The following is a 20,914-nucleotide window of genomic DNA, read 5'->3' as shown; positions in this document are numbered from 1 at the left end:
GTGTTTGGCATCAATATTTAGCAGCGATATGGGCCTACAGCACACAGAGGGCCGGATCCTTACCCCGCTTGTGTATTACAGAGATGGAGGTTTCCAACATGGAATCTGTCAGCGAGCCCAACTCGGAGAAAGAGTTGAAAAGTTGATTAAGCAAGGGAGCCAAGTCAGGGCAGAGAGTCTTGTAGAACAAGGCACTGAAGCAGTCCTGTCTGGAGGACTTCAGAGGCTTCAAGTGAGCAATAGCCGAGATCACCTCCTCTACGCAGATAGGCTGGTTCAGAGTACAAGACTCTTCCGCAGGCAAGGGAGTGAGAGCAACTTTGCTGACATATCCCACAGGATCATCAACTGGACCCTCTGAAGATGAATACAATGAGGCATAAAAGGTCTGAAAAGCCGCAGCAATGCCCTCATCACTACCTGTCTCAGTTTTGGCACCTTGGCGTGTGGTTTTCATTGAGCCAGCGCACAGTGTGCTGTGGAGCCATTGAGCTATTATTACGCATGTAGAATTTATGCTTAAGGCGCAACATAGCAAATTCTGCCCAGTCTAGATCCAACCGTTTAAGTTGCAACTGGGCCTTCTCCAACTCCGTCCAAATTCTAAGAGCGCAAGTCCTCTTGTGGATAGTCTCCTGTTCAGAGACCCTCCTCTCCAGGCCACTACGCTTGTCTCTGCACCTACGATTCTCTACGTTGAGAGAGCAATAAGCTCTCCTCGGACTACTAACTTTAAGGCTTCCCAAACAGAGGCCAACGAGGTCTCCCTGTTATTGTTTATAACCGCCTGTATCACATCCACTGTAGGCCGGGTCTGCAACATAGCATCTCAGAGATGCAAGGATGGGCTCTGGAACCGGGAGGCAGGTATCCTTATCGTCGGAGGAATAGGCGCGTGGTCTGAAAGAGACCGTGGCTCAATTGTGGCACCAGAGATGAGGTCTAAGAGGGGCAGGGTAACTAAGAACTGGTCGATTTGCGCATCTGTCTTATGTGCAGCAGAAAAAATGTGTAGTCCCTATCACTGGGATGCGTACCTCGCCACATATCATGCAGGCTGCATTCTGCAAGCCAACCGAGGCCTACTGGTGAAAAGGCCCCAGTCTGGATGGAACGCTGGCCAGAACAGTCTAAGTCAGAGTTCATCACAAGATTCAAGTCTCCCCCAACCAATATGGACACATCTGGGGGCTGAAGGACAGAGGCCAACGAGTATATAAGGAAGCTCTCCTGCTGTTCATTAGGGGCATAAACATTTGCTAGGGTAAAGTGAAAAGAGCCTATATGTAGGCAGAGTGCCAGAAGGCGATACTTGGTCTCTGCAACCGTGGCAAACACCTAGACACTATAGCGTTTGGAAAAAAGAATACCAACCCCACTCTTCTTAGTAGGACCAGAGGACCAATATTGCAGTGGAAACCACTGGGATTGCATTCTTTGAATATCTTTATTGACCAGGTGTATCGTTTGGAGGAGACAGATATCCCCCAAATTTGATCAAAGTAGTGGGATGAAAGCTGATCTCTTGATGGGTTTGTTAAGGCCTGTACATTGAGACTGACCAATTTAAGCCACAGGAAGGCTAAATGGGGAAGCAGCGCTTTGATGTGACCACCCCCTGGACTGCATGTAACATTAGGTAGCGGAAAGTAAGCCAAGAAGTAAAGCTAGGACGAAGCATGCAGATTGGTCTAGTTTGCATCGCACAGTGAGAAAGAAAAGGAAAACCCCAAAAAACAAAAGCCACAATATGTAAAGAACAGTCTGAGATTGATTGTAACAAGTCCATTAAACATGGGAACAACTGCAAAGGGGTGACATCAACGTGGACTTCCATTGTCAAAATGTCAGTAAATCCTCCTGGCCAGACTCCACTGCCCCCTGGCCCACCAGCCAAGGCCAAATAACTCATTTAACAGTCCAGGATTCAAGACTCTTCAGTTCCAGCCGCTCTATGGACTGGGAGCGCAGGATGGCTTCCTTTTCTTGTGCTATGGTGTCCGGGTCAGGGCATAGGCAGTCAGGAGTGGATTTGTGTTGACTCCTGCCCTTCCACATGTTCCCAATCGCTCCTGTGTAATTGAAGGATGAGCATCTTGGGGAGGATGCTCTAAGCCAAGGACCCTGCAAGCATCGGAGAGAGATCTGATTTGGTGGACTTTCCTGTCTAAATAAAAGATGAGACGAAATGGATGGTCACAACAATAGGAAATGCCAGAGTCTCTCAAATGGGTCATGACCAATGTTCCCTCTAATTTTTTTCCTCTGTGTGCGGCAGTGGAGGGTCTCTGTGCGCTGCAACCATGGCTATGTGCGCCAGGAACCGAACCTCGCGTGTCTGCGGCGTAAAATGCCACTAATTTTTGGTGCCTCCTGCCCTCTGCCCCACTCGCTTTTGGTGCCCTTCTGCCTTCTGCCCCACTCGTTTTTGGTGCCCTTCTGCCCTCTGCCCCACTCGTTTTTGGTGCCCTCCTGCCCTCTGTCCCACTCGTTTTTGGTGCCCTCCTGCCCACTGCCCCACTCGCTTTTGGTGCACTCCTGCCCTCTGCCCCACTCGCTTTTGGTGCCCTTCTGCCCTCTGCCCCACTCGCTTTTGATGATGGTTTTTTTTTTTTCGTGGTTGCTTTTACTCAGGGCGCCACTCAGCACTGGCAGCATTGTCTGGCAGAGCAGCGCGCTCTTCACAGGCAGGCCCCTCCCTGTTAGTGCACTTCTTAGAGTTTCTTGTTGCTCAAATGGGTGTCATTTTTTATATTTATATGTTTCTCCATATGTTTCATGCTTGATTTTTGCTTCCGATAAAGTGTCACTCATAGTTGTTGAAATGTCACTCGAAATTACAATGAAATTATGAAAATGTGACACATAGCAATTTGTGGCGCTTGAGGCTATGAGGGAGGGCGGGGTAGACTCTGGCCTTTTGTTTAAGTATTGCTGTTAATCAGAGCCCCTTCACAGGCTCCGATTAACAGTAATACTTAAACAAAAGGCCAGAGTCTTCCCCGCGCTTTCCTAACAAAAGCGTAGGCAGTTTCCAAACATACGTTGTGTTTGGAAACTGTCTACTCTTTTGTTAGGAAAGCGCGGGGAAGACTCTGGCCTTTTGTTTAAGTATTACTGTTAATCGGAGCCCGTGAAGGGGCACCGATTAACAGCAATACTTAAACAAAAGGCCAGAGTCTACCCCGCCCTCCCTCTTAGCCTCAAGCGCCACAAGCCCTCCCCCCACCTCCTTACCTGCACGCCTCACGACCGCTCCGCCGCATTCGCGCCGCTCTCTTTCAAAGCAGCCGGCGGCTCGACTTCCTGACCGTGTGCGCGCTCCACGCTAGGTGGTGCGCGGTGAGGTCAGGAGCGGTGCGCGCGCGCGCACGCCTTAGAGGGAACGGTGGTCATGAATGGCCTGAAATCCCTCCGTTTTTGCAAGGTGATAGCTGCTAAGTCTTGGTATAACTGAGCGAAGTGGCCTTTAAGCTGAAGTGGATGAGCATCTCTAGCCTTGTGCAAAATGGCCTCCTTAGTTTGAAAGTCATGAACGCACACCAAGATATCCACCAGGGGTTGCTTCGCCGATCTCGGTAGACAAACTCTGTGGCATCTATCCAGTTTTATCGCCATGTGGAACATAGCTGGCACATATTTCTCCAGATTGGTACCCTCTGCAGCAACTGGAACACCTCAGATTTTAATATTATTTCTTAGAAACCATTTTTCAAGGTCTTTGATGTGTGCCTGTAAGTATATCTGCTGTTCCTGGAGGCGAATCACCTCCTTTTGCTTGCCCTCAACCTCCTTGTCTCTTTTTGCATATTCATCTTCTAAGGAGGCAAACCTTTACCCTACTTCATCCGGGTCTCTACGAACTTCTTGCAGGTCCGAAGAGAGATCCCTCTTAACCATCTGCAGGTCTTCATGAAGAGAGGTGAACATGGACTCCGTAAACATGCAAGTAACTGGGCTGTCTGTGTCATCAACTTCGCCCGTAGATTCTGTGTTTGCCATTGCAGATGTATTGCCTGTGGCTCCATCATGTTGGCTGGTGAGCATGTCCCTTACTGAACAGCCCATTTTACCTTTAGTGGATGCCATGCTAGTGGGCCTGACCAGCAACCCTGACCAATGAGGCAAGCCACCGGGCATAGGGATAAACATTTGATTGCAAAAGTCTTGCAATGCTTACCCAAGATGCTTATATATGAAGTAAGAGGCCTAGGAGTGCCTTACAGTGAGTTGCAAATGGGATGCACCGCTCCCGAGGGAGAGCGGGAGATGTGGACGCGTTTCTTGTAGAGATGGCTTCAAGAGAGGATCACCACGCTAGTATGGAGGGTAAGTTGGTGCTCATCTGGGCTAGAGTACAGCGCCAGGCCTCCCTTCTCTCAGACTGCCAGCCACCCAGTCAGGTCCACTGGTATGTGTGGGGGAGGCTCCGGTCAGCCTCTCTCAGACCCGTCAGCCGCCAGGTCGGGATGGAGGGTAGAGAAGTCCTCTGCAGAAGACACAATATCCAAAGCTAAATGTGGGCCTTCCAGTATTCAGGATCTCACAGGGGCGTGGGGCAGGGAGGCCAAGTCCCGCCAGGCACTTCACCTCACCCCTGTCCCATCAGGATAATCACCACCGCGGCCCGGGGCAGTCACTTCCAAGATCAGAAGGCCCCCCATCAGTTGGCCATGCTGCCAGAAAAGCAGGCCGCCCAAAAAGCCCCTGGCAGCCCAGGCGGGCCAAGTGATGCAACTATAGGGAGGGCACGGGGTCTGCTTCCTACCTCCTCTCGTCTGTTCCTCTACCGTCTGCTCTCAAGTGCAGGATCCGAGGCCCTGCTCTAAGAGCTGACCTCACTGAGTCCTCACCTCCGCTTTAGGCCTCACTGGTGCAAGAGCCAGCAAAATGGCTGGCACCTGCTCCGGGGGGGCCACACCAGCACCAGGTCGCCAAGGGCGACCGCACAGGAGGGGCCAAAAGTCCATGCCAATTGGTGGGGCAGCGAGGGCTGCTACTCATCTCCAGCCTCCGCCAGTGCTCCACAGCCTGTGCGCACCTCAGCAGCTCTTTGCATACATCAACTTTGCAGTCGCTGTTCGATCGCTGTCTGCACCCTAGGAGTCAGGGGGCTCTGAGCAGCAAACAGGAGTGGATATTTCAGTCTGTGGGGGCTCAAAACCGTGCTTCTTGGGCAGCGAGGACGGAGCTCCGCTTCGACCGTTGTAGCCTGCCACCATCTTGGTCACGCCCCTCTACTGTTGCTTACTTTGGAGGTGGAATGGTACATCTAATGCATCCAAAATCCTAATTTTGCTTACAGTGGAGTGACAATATTATATCTGACCCCTCCAAAGTCCAACATTTTCCCTACTTTTGGTCAAGTTGGAGTGGCAGTAGTGAATCTGACTGCTCTAAGTCAAGTTTTGTAATCTGATTTTTTTTTTTAAATGATGTAAGACATATATATATATGCTTGATTATTTACGTTTAATTTTAAAAGTTAGTTTAAGGTAAATTACAGTTTATATTATATATATTTTTGTAGCAATAGTTTTAATTGTAATACTGGTATTGAATATTTTTAATATGTAGCATTTGGAATTACAAATAGTATTAATATATTTTTGACATTATAAGTATATATCTTTTGAAAATGTAATATTATTTTCAAGTTAATGTATATTTTAACAGTATAATGCCTAATATTTAGAATTTGATATACTTACCTCTTTTATTAAGCTACTGTAGTCTATATCTTTGTAGACGATATTTTTGGCTTTGCACACAAAGTATACAAACTAGGTGAAAGCGATTCATTCAGTCCTGTTTCTATTCTTTGCAATCTAGTACTTGTCATTAATGCTTTAAGTGGACTGCTTTGAATTCTATGCTGATGGAAAGCCGTGAAAAGAGGGTCTGGTGGGTACGTGTCCACATTTCTTTCTGCTTTTCTTACGCTCAGCACCAGCATGACCTAGTCCACTTAAAGCATTGATGGCAGTTATTTAAATGTAATAGAATGCATAGAATAGAAACAGAACAGAATGAAACACTTACACCTGAGATGTATGGTCTTGTGCACAAAGTTGAGTCAAGAGTGTCGACACGAAGGGTTTTAACACTGTAGGTGGGTAGATACAATTGTGAAAATATTTCGGCTTGCATCTGACCTCTCTTCTTTATTCCCCCCAACAGGTCACTCTGAGTTATGGGGTTTTCCAAAAGAAGCAGAACGTGGTAAAAATTCCTGGTCCATTCTCCGAGCAGGAAGATCCTTCCAGGTGAGACAGGCCTGCACAGAGCACAGTACTAGAAACCCAGAGTAAGGGAGACAGCAAGGGCGTGTCACACCCCATTTTGCATTGTAGCCTTTATCCAGCTCTTTTTTTATAATGGCGAGGTCAAGAGGCGGCCTCAATATAGTAAAGTGGTGTCCCAATGCCATCCGACAATGCACTCCATGATGTAGAGCACGAATGAGTGCACTTACTCGTGCAATCGTGCACTGCTTCAGATGGGAGAGAAGCGTCTATCACATTTCTTCACCCATAGGGAGTGTGCATACTCCAGGAGAAGTGGATACGCCTGCACTGGAGATGTATACTCTCCGAGGGCACACACACAGCGTTACCAAAGACGAGGGCTATTACAGCCTTTTAAATAAAGAACACAAAATGTGAATGTCGTCTTTGTGAACAGATTATGCCAAACACATGAAGGAGTGCTGGGGGAACATCCTTTACAACGCAACTTTTACCCCGCACTACCATTACAACGCAAGTCATTACAACGACTTGCGCTGGAGGGCGCTGTAGGAGAGGGAATAGCTTAATTTTCTATCCAACACCTTCCCTACTATCCACGGGGACTGGAGTTGGAATAGAAAATTAAACTATTCCACTATCCAGCGCCCCCCAACGCAACTCGTTGTAACGACTTGCGTTGTAAAAACTGCGTTGTAATGGCATGCGTGGTAAAAGCATACGTTGTGATGTCATACAACCGAGTGCTGAGAGTAGGACTTGTACCGCTAGGTGGTGCGCCATTGAGCTTGGGAAGTATATTTATGTGTGCATCCCTAATTCACATGAGTATGCACACCAAGAACCTTGTATGTGTGTGCCCACTACAATATCCCTTCCTCTACGTCTTCTCTGGCTAGATGCAGCCCGGTGCATAGCCAAGCACGAGTCAAACCGGATTGCATCTGAACCATGTCTGTTTTGCTGAGCTTTGGATAGCTCAGTGAGTGAACCTATTAAAGTTTCCTTTTCCAAGCTAAGCTCGGGGGCACAATACGAGGGCAAATGCTGATCACAGAATGAACTGGTTCCACTTTTTGAATCAGTCTCCTGTTTCCATTTATGGGCTTTGCCTGAAAAACATTTTAGGAAAACAATTAAAAAGGGATAGGTAGAATGCTTGAATGAGTTTCAATCATTGGTAATGAGTCTGGGCGCCAATCCATTCCTTACAAGAACTAGCCATACACAAATCAGCGTTGGTCATGGCTCCAATAGGAAAAATCCAGCCCAAACTACCAGGGAAGGCCCATCTGAATGGGGACCCAAGCAACTCTAAAACAATTTCGAGCTATTTGGGTCTCACCAGTATGGTGCAGCTTCATTCCTGTTGTACAGTAAGCACAAGGCCCGCGTCTGTAGATGCTCGTCATACTCAGGACATCAGACTGAACAAAACAAAAAAATGGTGGGTGGATTGCTTGAATTAATCTCAAGAGGAACATTCCTTCCCAAACAGCTAGGCCAGGCCTGTTCTGTTCTCATTCAGAGGGGACTTTCCCTGCAGGCTTGGGCTGGCCTGTCGATAATGGTGCTGGGCCAAGGCTAACTGGCTTATGCCTGGTTCCTTTCAGAGGTGGCATGGTGGGCAAAAAAACACCCTGATGGACTGGAATGCAACTGAAGTAATTATCAATGGCTGAGATTAAATCAAAACACCGACCCATCACTTTTTTGTTTTCCTCAAAAACATTTTAGCCCCATTGTTTTTCTAAAGTACTGATCTTTTCACTGCACTTTATGGAAGAGTAACATTAAATTTGGGCATCACATTACATCAGATCAGTAATGCAAGAAGGCAATGGCCTGCAAGATAATGTCTCTTTAGTTATAGCAAACAATAGGAATGGCTAAAACAAGCGCATTTTCTGTGAAACATGTTGAAAACTTACAATGAAACAAATAGTAAATAAACCCACCCTAAAGAGTCGAAAAAGACGTGCCGTAGTTCCAGTTACACAGTAATATACAGTGTTCAGGGAGTGATTTTGAGCCAAATTGTTCAAATACCAGGACGAATTGTTATATAAAATCTAAAATACAATGATTTTGATCAAATCTAAAATAATGATTAGGCTAATCTAAATGTGATTATGATTTACTGCGATAATACATAATGTCACGGAGGTTTGTCGTCATTTTACTTACTTTCTTTAAGGTGAACAGACGTTCATCCCATTGGAAAGCAATTGGGTGTTTACACAGACCCCATGTGTCTTACCTACGTATGCTATTGCTATCAGCATCTGCCTAATAGACTACATTACTCTTTCATCTTGGCAAAGAACGGGTCGTTAGGATCTTCCAAACACACATCAGCTCCCTTTTTCCAATTAGAAGTGCAAGGTCCCTCAACATTTAGGTGTGAGGGCCTTATTACGGTGGTGGTCAGTAGAACTGCCGACTGCTATTGACACGGTCAGGAGACTGCCCAACAAGCATGCAGCGGTCCAACCGCTGATTTATGATTTGACCGCTGTTCTAGCAGTTGGAAAGTTCTCTATACCACTATGGCTTGTGCTGCGGCCAAGGAAAAGGGCCGCAGCACAAGCCGCCGTGGTAAGAAGCACCTCCTGCACATCCATGCACCATGTCATGCATGGCACATGGTGCATGGAGGTGGGTGGGGGCCTTGTTTGGGGGCCCCAAATTCTATTTCAACAGCCTTTTCATGGCGGTCTTCCCGACATAAAAAAGCTGTCTGTAAGGGATATCGTAATCCCGACAGTGGTGCCTGCCCTATTCCCCCCAACCGCTGTGGGTCCCACTGGCTGCATTGTAATCCGGCAGTCGGACCGAAAGGCTGTTGACCACCACCAACGACCGCCATCGTAATAAGGCCCTTAGTGTGTCTTTATTGAGGTATTTAACAGTCCAGACATACAATGCTTGAAATAAACCTAGTCGGTGATACTGCCAGTCTGAGTTAAAAAGTTTGTGATTTAAAGCCAAATGGTCGATAACCTGTGGCAATCCCACAGTATGTGCTCAAATGAGCCATCCTCGTTGTGACATCTGGGGCAAGAGAGTTAGAATAGGTCTCTGTGATTTATTTACTTGGGATTAAATATGCCCTATGCAAAATATATAACTGTATCTGTTTAAACTGGGCAATGCGGGATACCTTCTGAGGATATTGAAGTATCCTTCCCCCTCCTTGTCATTGAATACCCTACTTACAACAGATTCTCATTTCTCCCTCACTGACTGAAGGGATACTGTAGAATTATCAATAAAGGCTTTATAAAGCCCCCTAATTAATCTGACCTTCATCCACTTTATGTATGGAATGTAATACTGCATGTGCGGGTGGTTCCTCTTGTTTAATTTTGCAATGGGATTGTAGGACCTTCCCAATTCTAGAGTGGAGCAGAAATTGGCCTAATACAATGCCTGTTTCTTTTGGCAAGTACTGAGATTGCTTCTCTTCTTGAAAGAGGTTGCCTAAATGCGAGATCACTACTTCCTCAGATCAGATATGGTAGTGTGTGTAAAGTATTTCTGCAGGCTTCTGCAGCCCCTTCAGCAGAAGTGTTGGAGCGTGTGGTTCTATTTCTCGTGAAAGGCGCAGGCACTCTGTAAATTGGACAATGTGATGCAAACAAAGTCTCAGGGAGCCTATGGATGGGTTTTGACCCAGGAAAAAGTCAGCATGTAAAAGCCTATCCTGCCACTGGAAGGTGGAAAGACTAGTTTCCAACCGGTTCCTTCCTGCCAGCAATCTGGCGAGCCACTGCAACTGAGCTGCAAGGTAAGGGCCCTTAAAATGCATGGCTCCCAGTCCTCCTCCATCAGTTGGTAACTGCAACCTCCTTAATACAACTTTGGGCCATCCTCACCTCCAAATTAACTCAACTAATAGTTCTAGTAGTAAGAATAACATTATTGGGACACATATCCATAAAACATCAAAAATGATAAAACATCAGAAAACCACTAATACATACACTAAAACCAATTCCCCGATCCAAACTTAAAAACCTTGCAAGATAAACAGTATAAACATGCAAATTTCACTGCAACATCGTAAAACCGATTTTCTGACAGTAGAGTCACTCCCTCCCACCTGGAGCGCATCTGCTACTTATAAAACAAGGGTCTTAAAAACGTAATACGAGCAATTCTTATAAAAGGTACACTCCAACAAATGATGGCATACACAGCATTTTACATGAGAAAGGCATGCACAAACATAATTTTTGCTACGTACTTCTTAACACCAGACAGAGCAAGAAAAGATGGGTTAAGCTCCACTCATTTTCTAAATTTAGTTAATAATTGCCCATAAAGCAAAGCAATGATCCACTGTGGAATGGCCTTTACGAAAACCCCCTGCTCAATAGGAATAATCTTATTCTCCTAAGCCTATTCCTCCTGATTAGGTAACAGGATTTGTTAACAAAATCTTCTCAGAAATACCTAGGAAGCTTATCAACCTATATTTCTAAGGGCGATTACAATTCCCATTTTTTCCAATATGGGCTTCAATACCGAGCCTTTCCATGAGGGTGGATAGGACCCCGTTGTAACTAACCAACTAAACCAGTTAGCATTGACCCTTGGCCACCAGCCACAGTTTACCTCAATCAGCACTGCAGGGATTTTGTCAGGTCCGGCGGGCCTAATTAACTTTGGGTGATCAATTGTCAACTTGATCCCTCTGGCTTAGCCATATGCAAATGCAGGGTATATTATATAAAACCTACTGGCGTAGGAAGTTATACATAGGCGCAGTGTGAAGAATCTTCATAAAAGTTTTCCCAAAAAAGTATCAAGTTGGGTGCATCGAAAACTTCGGGGCGATCCGTCATGCGGGCCCAAGAAAAAGGGTGGGGGGTGGTCAACAAATGTGCGTTTCCCATGTTAATTTCCATAGGAATTTTTAGACACGACTACAGTCCGAACCACTTAAAGGAATGACACCAACTTTGACAGAAAGGTAGATATTGGTCCGGAAGGCACCCTCTTTGTTATTTGCTATAAATCCGTTTAGTAGTTTTAGATTTATTTAAATAAATCCAAATTCGTATATCTAGGCACACAAACCTTCCTGATCTTGTGCAGACATCTGATTGACTGCCAACACTTCAACCAGGAAGTATTGGCAGCCATCTTCAGACTCCCAAACAAAAACCTAAAATACAAAAGAGAAGGAGGCAGGTAGGTAGGAATACCCTAACCCCCTTAGACTTCCAGGGCTAAAAAGCGTTTTTTTTTAAAACCCCTAGAAGTCCAGGGCTAAAAAGCATTTTTTAAAAACATTTTGTGGCGATAATCACAACAGATTCGCGAATGGGCAGCAAAATGAAAAAAACTAAAGCATGTGCTCCTGCGTTTTTTTTTTGTTGTTAAAAAGCACTCCGGTAGGCCTTGTCCCGGGGGCGTGCAAATGCATTTTAAAAATAAAGAAGGGGGCGCATGGGCCCACCTCCTAAGGCTCCTATGATCCTCTGGGACCACCACCTCCCCGGGGCTTTATTGAAACTATGGAGGGGACCACGTGGACGTCTCTCCATTGTGCTCTAGAAGCCCCGGGGACCATCACCTCCTTTGGGGCTTCAACTGAAATAAAGGAGGAAAGCTGCATGGACCACCTCCTCCTGGGGCTTACAAATGCCCTGGGTACCACCTCCTCCCTGGGGCTAAATAAATACCAATTGGGGGGGTCCAGCGGTTCCCCCTGAGCCCCAGGGACCACCACCTTCCCAGGCCAAATACATATTAAAGAATGGGAGGGGGCTGCATGGCATTCTTTCCGCTCTATATACGACCCCAGGGACTACCACCTACCCGGGGCCACAAGTGGACCTCATCCCACCAAAGGCAGTGCACCAAGAGGCAGGTTTGTAGAGTGTTGTAAAAAGGGGTGTGGCCTCGGACCACCTCTCAGCAATCCCACTGTGTGGTGCTTACTGGAGGTACTTAGTGGGCTAGCTGGCCCTCAAGGACCCTCAGTAGCGACAGGGACTTCATTCCCCAACCAAGAACGTGCCAGGAGGCGCTTTTGCAGAGCAGTCGTGAAAGGGGAGGGACTTCTGGCGAGTTGCCGGGTCATCTCTTTTTTTTATTATAGGAAAGGAAGCTGTGTTGCCCCCCTGCCCTTGCTGCTTTTGGGTCCAGGGGACCCCATCCCCCGGGGCCTGACCTATTTTTTTTATTTTAAATTAAATACAAAGCAGCCCCCCTTCTGAGGCCGATATACTCCCCGGGGGATGGGCCTTTCTTTTTTTTTAAAGGGTAGGGGGCTGTGCAGCCCCTTTCTCAGGCCATTTTCAGCCCTGGGGACCCCATCCCCCGAGGCCCGGCCATTTTTGTTTAAATGTATATATTTTTTTAAAGGCCCGGGGACCCCATTCCTTGGGGCTTGGCCATTTATTTTATTTTTTGAAAAAGTAGGGGTTCTCCTCTCCACGCCGATTTTGGCTTTGGGCCATTTTTTATTTTAAATAAAAAATGGACAGGGGCATAGTGGCCCCCCTCCCGGGCCATTTTCGGCACCGAGGACCCCATCCCCCAGGGCCTGGCCTATCGTTGGGGATCGCGGGGAGCCCCAAGGCCCCTGAGGTCCAAGCGGGAGCCAGCATTGCTTTTGGACAAAGGGAGCTGCTAACATGCAGCTCCCTTTGCTCAATAGCAATTCTGCATAGCTTCTCGCTTCCGTGAAGCGAATCAGAGTTTTCTATGGCTTGGCGGGAGCATAGCAAACTGCAGTGTCCCGGGGGTGGGTACTCCAGGACATTTCTGGAGCCAGCCCTGGTGGGGGGATGGCAGTCCCAAGGGCCATGAAGGGCTTGTGTGTAGCCCCAGGGAGGTGGTGGTCCCTTGAGCCGGGAGGCTGCAATAGACCCCCATGTTTAATTGGTGCCCTGGGGTGGTGGTGGTCCCCAGGGCTGTGTGGGGGGGGTTGAGCCCCCCACTCTTCATTTTTAAATATAGCCCCGGGGAGATGGCGGTCTCCAGGGCTGCAGAATGGCCGTGTAGCCCCCTGCCCCTAATGATTAAAGCCCCGGGGAGGTGGCGGTCCCGGTACTGCATGGGGGGGGGGTAGGTGCCCCTTACACCTTTTATAAAATAATAAAGCCCCGGGAAGGTGGCGGTCCCCGGGGCTGCAGGAGGCCACATGGTCCCCCTGCATTTCATTAATATAGCCCCGGGGAAGTGACGGTCCCTGTGGCTGCGGGTGCGCACGCTGGTCCCCACATCATTATCTGCATTGCCTGGGACCAGGCCCACGCGGGGGCTTAAAAAAAAAAAAGAAACGAAGGAGACCTTTTTAAACATTTTCGGCGGAATTCGCGCACCCAACCTGACTTACGCTGAAATCTTTTTTTGTAATGCTTTTTTTAACCCCCCTGAGCAGCCCTAGGGGATCCGGGTGTTTCTACCCTGACCCCTTTTCTTGTTTTGTATCCCTTTTTCACCTTTTTTCTTGTGACTCGGTTCAACCAAGTCACAAGATGGCTGCCAAACACTTCCTGGTTTGAAGTGTTGTCAGCCAATCGTATCTCAGGCACGAGATCGGGAGGGTTGGGGATCCTCAGTGGTCAGATTTATGTATCTAAGAAATGTTTAAATTTCTCCATAACTACTGAACTGATCTACACCATTTAACTAAAAGATTGCTTTCTGAACCAAGAGCTACCTTTTTGCCAAATTTGGTGTAATTCTGTTCAGCAGTTCAGGCAGTAGCCGTGTCTAAAGTTTCCAATGGAAATTAACATAGAGAAAAAGCATTTTGGGCCCCCTCCCCCTTGTTCTCGGTCCCGCTTGAGAAATTCCCCGAAGCTTTCAATACAACAGCTGAAGTAAATAGAAACAAAGTCCTAACTATAACTACCTACCGGCAACTGCCAGTAGGATGTATATATATATATATATATATAAGAAAGAAGTGACTCAAACAGATAGATTCACCAAAGAACAAAAATATATTTCCACTACAACGTTTCAGCTTCCGCCTTCCTCAGGTAGTTTCAAGATGGTAAGCTCAGTGGCTGCACAGATGACACAGCTGAATTTTCAAAAAGCATCATGAGTGAAGATTCCATTTGGAATGTGGAATCAATGCAGCCCTGAGAGTTCTTGAGATATGCATTAATCAGGTTGTATTGTCAGTAATGTTCAGTCCATCTGGATGCAATGATTTTAAACGGTACATTCAGAAGTTTTCCTTGGAGTCCAGTAGTTCTTCCTTTGAGACATGTTCTACGGGGAAAATCTTCAAATCTGATAGTGAATGATCCACAAGGTTAAAATGATTGGCTACAGGCTGGTCAATTTTCTTATTAATTATTGCTGATTTGTGGTTCCTGAATCGTGTGCGGAGGTCATTCACTGTTTGGCCTACATATTGTTTTTTACAGCTTTGCCGTTGGCACTGAATCACATAAATAATGCATGTTGAGCGACATGTTAGATGCTGCCTTATTGCTTAGGTTCTTCTGGTAACATAACTAGTAACTGATGATGTTTGTAAAAGGTATTCACACGTGATGCATCTTTTAGAGTCACAGCAATGAACCCCTGCATTTGTTACAGCTTGCTTGATTTCAGCTCTCACAATAAGAGATCGTAAATTTGGAGCTCTGCGGTAAGCAATGACTGGCGGTTTTGGAAAAACCTTTTGCAATTTTTCGCAAGTGGACAGTAAGGGAAATGTTTTTTGCATTATATTTCTGTAGTTGGGAGCTGATGGATGATAGTCAACTACAAATGGAGTTCTGTCACTTTTGTTTCTGGCGCTGGTATTCCAAATAAGTGCTTCTCTGGGTAACTGCAAAGACTTGTCAATTTGTTGCTGTATGATATGCAGAGGATAGCCTCGCCTTCTAAATAATGTAGCAAGCTCCTGTAGATGGTCTTTACAGGTTTCCTCATTGCTGCAGATGCGTCTTATTCTGAGTGCTTGGCTGTAGATGATGTTCAGTTTAGTGTGATGAGGGTGACATGAAGTCCAGTTTAGATACAAATGAGCATCTGTAGGCTTGTGGTACAGATCAGTTGTAATTTTGTGTTCATGAATGGTGACTAGCACATCCAGAAAAGGGAGATGATGCTTCTGTTTAGTATTGCTGCTGGTAAATTTGATGGTAGGATGGATAATGTTGATATTAGCTGTAAATTGTTCCAATGTTCTACTTCCTGCATTCCATATTATAAATATGTCATCAATGTATCTTAGCCATACCAGTGGTTTGATGCTAGAAGTAGCAAGTATACTGTATATATATATAAATATATATATATATATATAAAATATATATATATATATCTCCACAATAGCACCTCTCCGCTGAAAAAAGGTGAGAAGCCACACGGGGGAAACCTGTTGGAGGCTTTGTTATTGAGAGCAATGCGGCATAATGCATTTCGGCGCAACAAGCGCCTTCCTCAGATGTCAATTAGAATACAGTCTCTGATGTCCCACACCTTTAATTGCGTCCTGGTGTGCTCCCATTCGTCGAGGAGCACCTCCCCTTAGATTACATGTCAGCATACCCGCTGCAGCACGATGGAGAAACTACAGGTCCCAGAGTTCTTTGTATCGGGACTGGCTTTGCTGGGGGAAAGAAATTTTGACGACCACAATAGTCTGTGTTGCAGGGGCACAAGGTGCAGGATTTTCGTTTTTACCTCCGTGTTTTGAGCATGTCCTCAAGCCCCCTTGGGTCCCCACAATCGTTCAAACCCCTCAAACAGAAATCAGGCGGGCCTTGCGACGGGATACAGTGATATATATATATATATTTTTTTTATGACATACAAAATATTAACAATTACATTGGAAAACATTACATAAATTGCTAAGCAAATAAAATAAAAAATAAAAAAAGACATTTACAACAACTATACACATTTAGAAACGAATGAAAATATAAACAAAAATTCTAAAATAATACTTTGAAACAAATACTAATGATAAATCTATTTAAACAATATTAAGAAATGTACTTGAGTCTGGGATTAATACTTAAACTATTCCTGCTCCAGTTCAGGCAACAGTAGAGAACGTGTAGAATTGCGGAGAGGTTAAATACATTATTCCAACCCCAAACAGTACAGCAGTGGGGAAATCAGAGGAGATAAATTACCTATTCCCACTCCAGTCTGTGCCACAGTAGGGAAAGTGCTGTATTTAAGAGGGGTTAAATTTAGTATTCTCACTCCATTCTGTGCAACAGTCGGTAAAGCATTGGACTTCAGATGGGTTACATTTACTATTCCACTCTAGTCTGTGCTAAACTAGGGCAAACATTGGACTTCAGGGGAGTTACATTTACTATTCCCACTCCAGTCTGTGCAACAGTAGGGAAAGCATTGGACATTGGAGGGGTGAAATTTACTATTTTCACTCAAGTCTGTGTAACATTAGGGAAATAGTTGGACTTTGGAGGGATTACAATTACAATTTCCACTCCAGTTTTAACAACAGTTACGGAAATCATTGGACACTGGAGGGGTAATATTTACTATTCCCACGCCAGTCTGTGCAACATTAAGGAAAGCGTTGGACTTCGGCGGGGTTAAAATTACTATCCTCACTACAGTCTAAGCGACGGTAGGGAAAGCGTTGGACTCCAGAGGTGTAAGATTTACTACTCCCACTCCAATCTAAGCAACAGTAGCTAAACTACTTCACTTCAAACACATTACATATTTGAATAACCATATTCATTTAGAAAAAATATTAAACTCTTAACATAAACATTGTAACTTAACAAAATATATATCTATCAAAAATTAAAAACAATGAACCCATTTACAAAATTCATAAACAATGTAATAATTAATTTTCAATTGAAAGATAATTGGTATTTAATTAACTTGCCACCTTATGCCCCTACAAGCCTGACAACCCATAACTAAAATATAACTAAAATAAATAAGTATAACCCAATTTACATAATTATTAATCACTTAAATATTTAATTCTACAATAATAATAATTTGTAAAATATTTTTTAAATATTTCCTAAATTACTTCCCATCCTTTACCACTACAAACCCACAACTACATTATAACTAAAATAATAGTTTTACACAATGTACATAAATTACAAATCATAATAAATTAATTAATTATTGCTTAATTACACCCTCTACCTCTACCAACCCAGCAGCCCACACCTAAAATTTAACAAAAAAATATGAGCATTACATAATTTACCTAATTAATAATCAATTAAATAATTAATCTCAGAGGCAGATCCTTTACAAATACTAGTTCGTCATTTATGAGATGCTTATTGTTGTATTAAGGTGTATAAAACTGGAACTATGGAGGTAAAACTTTTGCTCAGGCTCTATCCTTGTGAGTCAAAGTGACAAAATAGTGAAATAATACAACCATGGAACTAGCAGCATTATGTCATTTTGTTTGTCTTTTCCTGCCACATAATTTAGTCAAACCTACTGCATGATTTGGCCCACAGTTACCACTTCATTTTAGTGGCCCTGCTGAGAAGTCTTCGTCCAATTCACCAAATTACACATGACCCTAGAGTTGAGAGTCTTAGTTTTCCTTTGCCCATCCTCTGATCCCACCCATCCCTAGAAACGAGAGGCTCTATAGCCCATGCAAAGCACCTGAATTCACCTACCACTCGAGCTGACAGGTTCTGCCTCACCCAAAAATATTTTTCTCTAATCTCTCTTTTTTCACCTCTCTCCCTGCTTTGCAGGTTTCGCTGTCTCCATTGCCTCCTCTATCCGGACACATCATGGTGCCATCCACATGCGGCACATCCTTGACTGCACTGAAAGGTACCAGCCGCAAAGTTGTGAATTCACATCTTGCTTTACACTGAGATGCATCAGACTGATGTCCGCCATATGTCCCGTTGAGGATCCAGTAGCAACGGTGTCATCACCTTGTTACAAACTACTATGGAGATTGACCCGAGATGGCCATGTTTAGTAGTGCCTGCCAGGAGATGGAAGCTGAAGCAGAGAAACATTTCTAAGACTGCTCATACGCTCTTTGATTTCCATCGGACTGCAGTGGGCATTATGAAGGAGACAATGTGATTTTACTAGCTTCAACGAGGTTACTGGACTAGCTCGACAACGTGATGCAACCTTTCGATGTCGTGATTTGATGTGCGTTGGTGGTGGGATTTAAGCCCCAAAGGGGTGTGATATGGGTATATTGTAAAAGAACAAGTTAGAAATGCACTTACCATATTGTAAGAATTCACAAATCTTATAAAATTCATGAGAATGGGGGCTGCCATTTTGTATTCAGAAAGGGCCATCATTTTACAAGTTTAAGCATATTTGCACATTTTGAAATTCACAAGTTTCCACAAAATCATCTATATATTTCTTTGTATTAAAAAAATCCCAAAAAGGTAAAGGGCTCATGAATAGGTGCAGGCTTTTGAAGGCTGCAAAAGAAGCCTTAGCACCTGCAGTCAAACCCCAATGTGCAGAGCAAAAGACTATGTGCATCATGAAAAGGGTTCAAAGCAGATGAATGCAGAACCTCATAAAACATGCACTGACAAAGCTAGTAGGTTTGGAATTGTGAAGACTGCAATTTTTTAAAGAAACATAACAATATGTATTGAAAGTGAAAAACAATAAAACATTTAAAATACTACCATCTAAAACTGTGTTTGTGGAAAGAAATTACCCAAAACTTGGAATGGTAGCAGAAAAGAAAGATTTACTTACCAGTCCTGGCAATAAAAAGAGCTACTTTTGAGGTGAGTGTGCACATCATGTATACAAGCAAAATGCTATCACTCACAGGTATCAGAGCCAAACACTTTAGTGGGATGATTCATTGCCCCTTGCAGTATTGTGTGATGGATGAAAGCAAAATGTGAATGCCACTTGCACTGACCACTCGAAGAAAAGGGCTTAAAAGCGCCTCTATGTATATATGTATCTATATTTATTATGGATTTTCTGGAAAACATGAGACTTTTGAAAAAACCTAACGCTGTCTCTAGGCTAGACCTAAATAATCCACTGAACAAAAGCACGGTTAAAGCTTATTTATGGTTCCATGAACACAAATTTGATAAAAAGCCAAAAGAAATCACCAGTAAATGATGTGCAACACACGGAGTACAACATAAAATGTATAATTAACTTTCCTGCGAAGTCGCAATGGCATTCCAAGTGCAGCGAATCCTGATGTAGTTACCTGGGATGTAAAGCCATAAATCCAGGGAGAGATGTTATTGTGTGCCTGATCACAGATGGTGTTTCCCAGCGTGCTGTTTCAGGTGACATTGGAAAGAGAGTGGTGTAAGAACATAATAAGGATTTACTTCTGTAGCATTTCATGAATGATGGAATCTTGGAATCCATGAACGATTACGACAAACATAGATATTTAGCTATATTTTTCAGATATCGACAAAGAGCTGCGAGGTGAGCCTGTTAAGGATATATATATCTGTACTTCTTTCAATAATCTTGGGTTTTCGTAAAGGCAGGTGTGCACACCTGATTCATCTAGTCGAGGCAGAAAACCTTCGCTTTTTAAATCTGTTCTATTAGTTTTGAAACGTATATTGTTCAGTAATATTATGTCATATCAGCGGGAAGAGCGGACATTCAATTCACTGAGTTGAAGAATGGAACATTCGTGTTTTTTTACTTGTTTAAATAGATTTAAGACTTTGGTTATGTTTCAGTAGAATTGGGTTGTTAAAATACGAAGCGTGGAATTTAAATTTATTGTGTTGAGTCCGTGAATTTTCTTTTCTTTTGAACTTTTTAATAGTACTTCCACTGTGAACACTTTTTTGCTATACTTTGGCTCTGTCTGTGACAAATGGACTTTCAAAAAATCAAGTTCAAACACCCAAAGTTGTTTATGTAACCTGTTTGTGTTACTTCCAAGACTTGGAAAATCCATTAGTTTTTTAAAACATTTGTATACGTTTTTTTGAATTTTTTTACATTTTTCTGTATTCGTGGGTTTTCTCAGTAGAAAGTGTGGACAATCAATCCATTAATTGTAGCTACAGTTTCTTTTGGATTTTTAAAAAAATTAATTTATAAACTTTGTGTATTTTTTACTAAACCTGGGTTCTCTGAATAGAAAATACGGGGATTTGGTTAATCTTTGCTGGGACTGAACTTTATTTTCTAAAATGTGTTTTATTCGTTTTTAAACTATACATTTCAGTACTAAGCGTTCATATTATAGTCATATAGTGAAGGCACAATTTTGCTTTTAAAAAAAGGTGTTTTATTCAGTCAATAAAATATTTTTTTTCAGAACTAACTGGAGGCACTTAACGTTCTTTTCAAACTTGTTTGTATTAGTTGTAAGACTGTACATTTTTCAATAAATGCGGATTATTTTACAGCAATTATTTGTATTTAATTATTGATTGGAATTTGTGAACTATCTTGTTTCATACTTGAAAGTATTTGTTTTCAAACTTTGTAACGGTTGCAGTGGTATAAGGGAGGCACTCAAAATCCCAATGTTAGGTTTGCCAGGTGACCGCTGCGATGCAATCCTCGGTGCACAAGACAGTTTATAAAACTGATAAACGTAACCTGAGGGGCAGACATATGGGACTCCCATGTAGCTCTCATCCCAATGGCAATGATTCAAGTTTGTATCCTTTTAAGACAGGAGTGAACAGATAGGGTTGGCA

The 20,914-nt window shown here is 43.9% G+C and overlaps 1 protein-coding gene across 1 annotated transcript in view; it reads left to right on the top strand.

Annotated features, from left to right (window-relative positions):
- Positions 1 to 20,620, top strand: part of MFNG (MFNG O-fucosylpeptide 3-beta-N-acetylglucosaminyltransferase) — a 144,906-nt gene extending 124,286 nt beyond the window's left edge. Inside the window, exons 7-8 of the mRNA XM_078657839.1 lie at positions 6,181 to 6,266; positions 17,969 to 20,620. Coding sequence (XP_078513965.1) covers positions 6,181 to 6,266; positions 17,969 to 18,038 — 156 coding nt within the window. The 3' untranslated portion in view covers positions 18,039 to 20,620. The remainder of the gene's footprint in view (positions 1 to 6,180; positions 6,267 to 17,968) is intronic.
- The last annotated feature ends 294 nt before the right edge of the window (positions 20,621 to 20,914 follow it).

This window comes from Lissotriton helveticus, chromosome 1_1, assembly GCF_964261635.1.
Source record: "Lissotriton helveticus chromosome 1_1, aLisHel1.1, whole genome shotgun sequence".
NCBI lineage: Eukaryota > Metazoa > Chordata > Amphibia > Caudata > Salamandridae > Lissotriton > Lissotriton helveticus.
The sequence above is the reverse complement of the archived record's forward strand: the minus strand, read 5'-3'. Positions and strand labels throughout refer to the sequence as shown.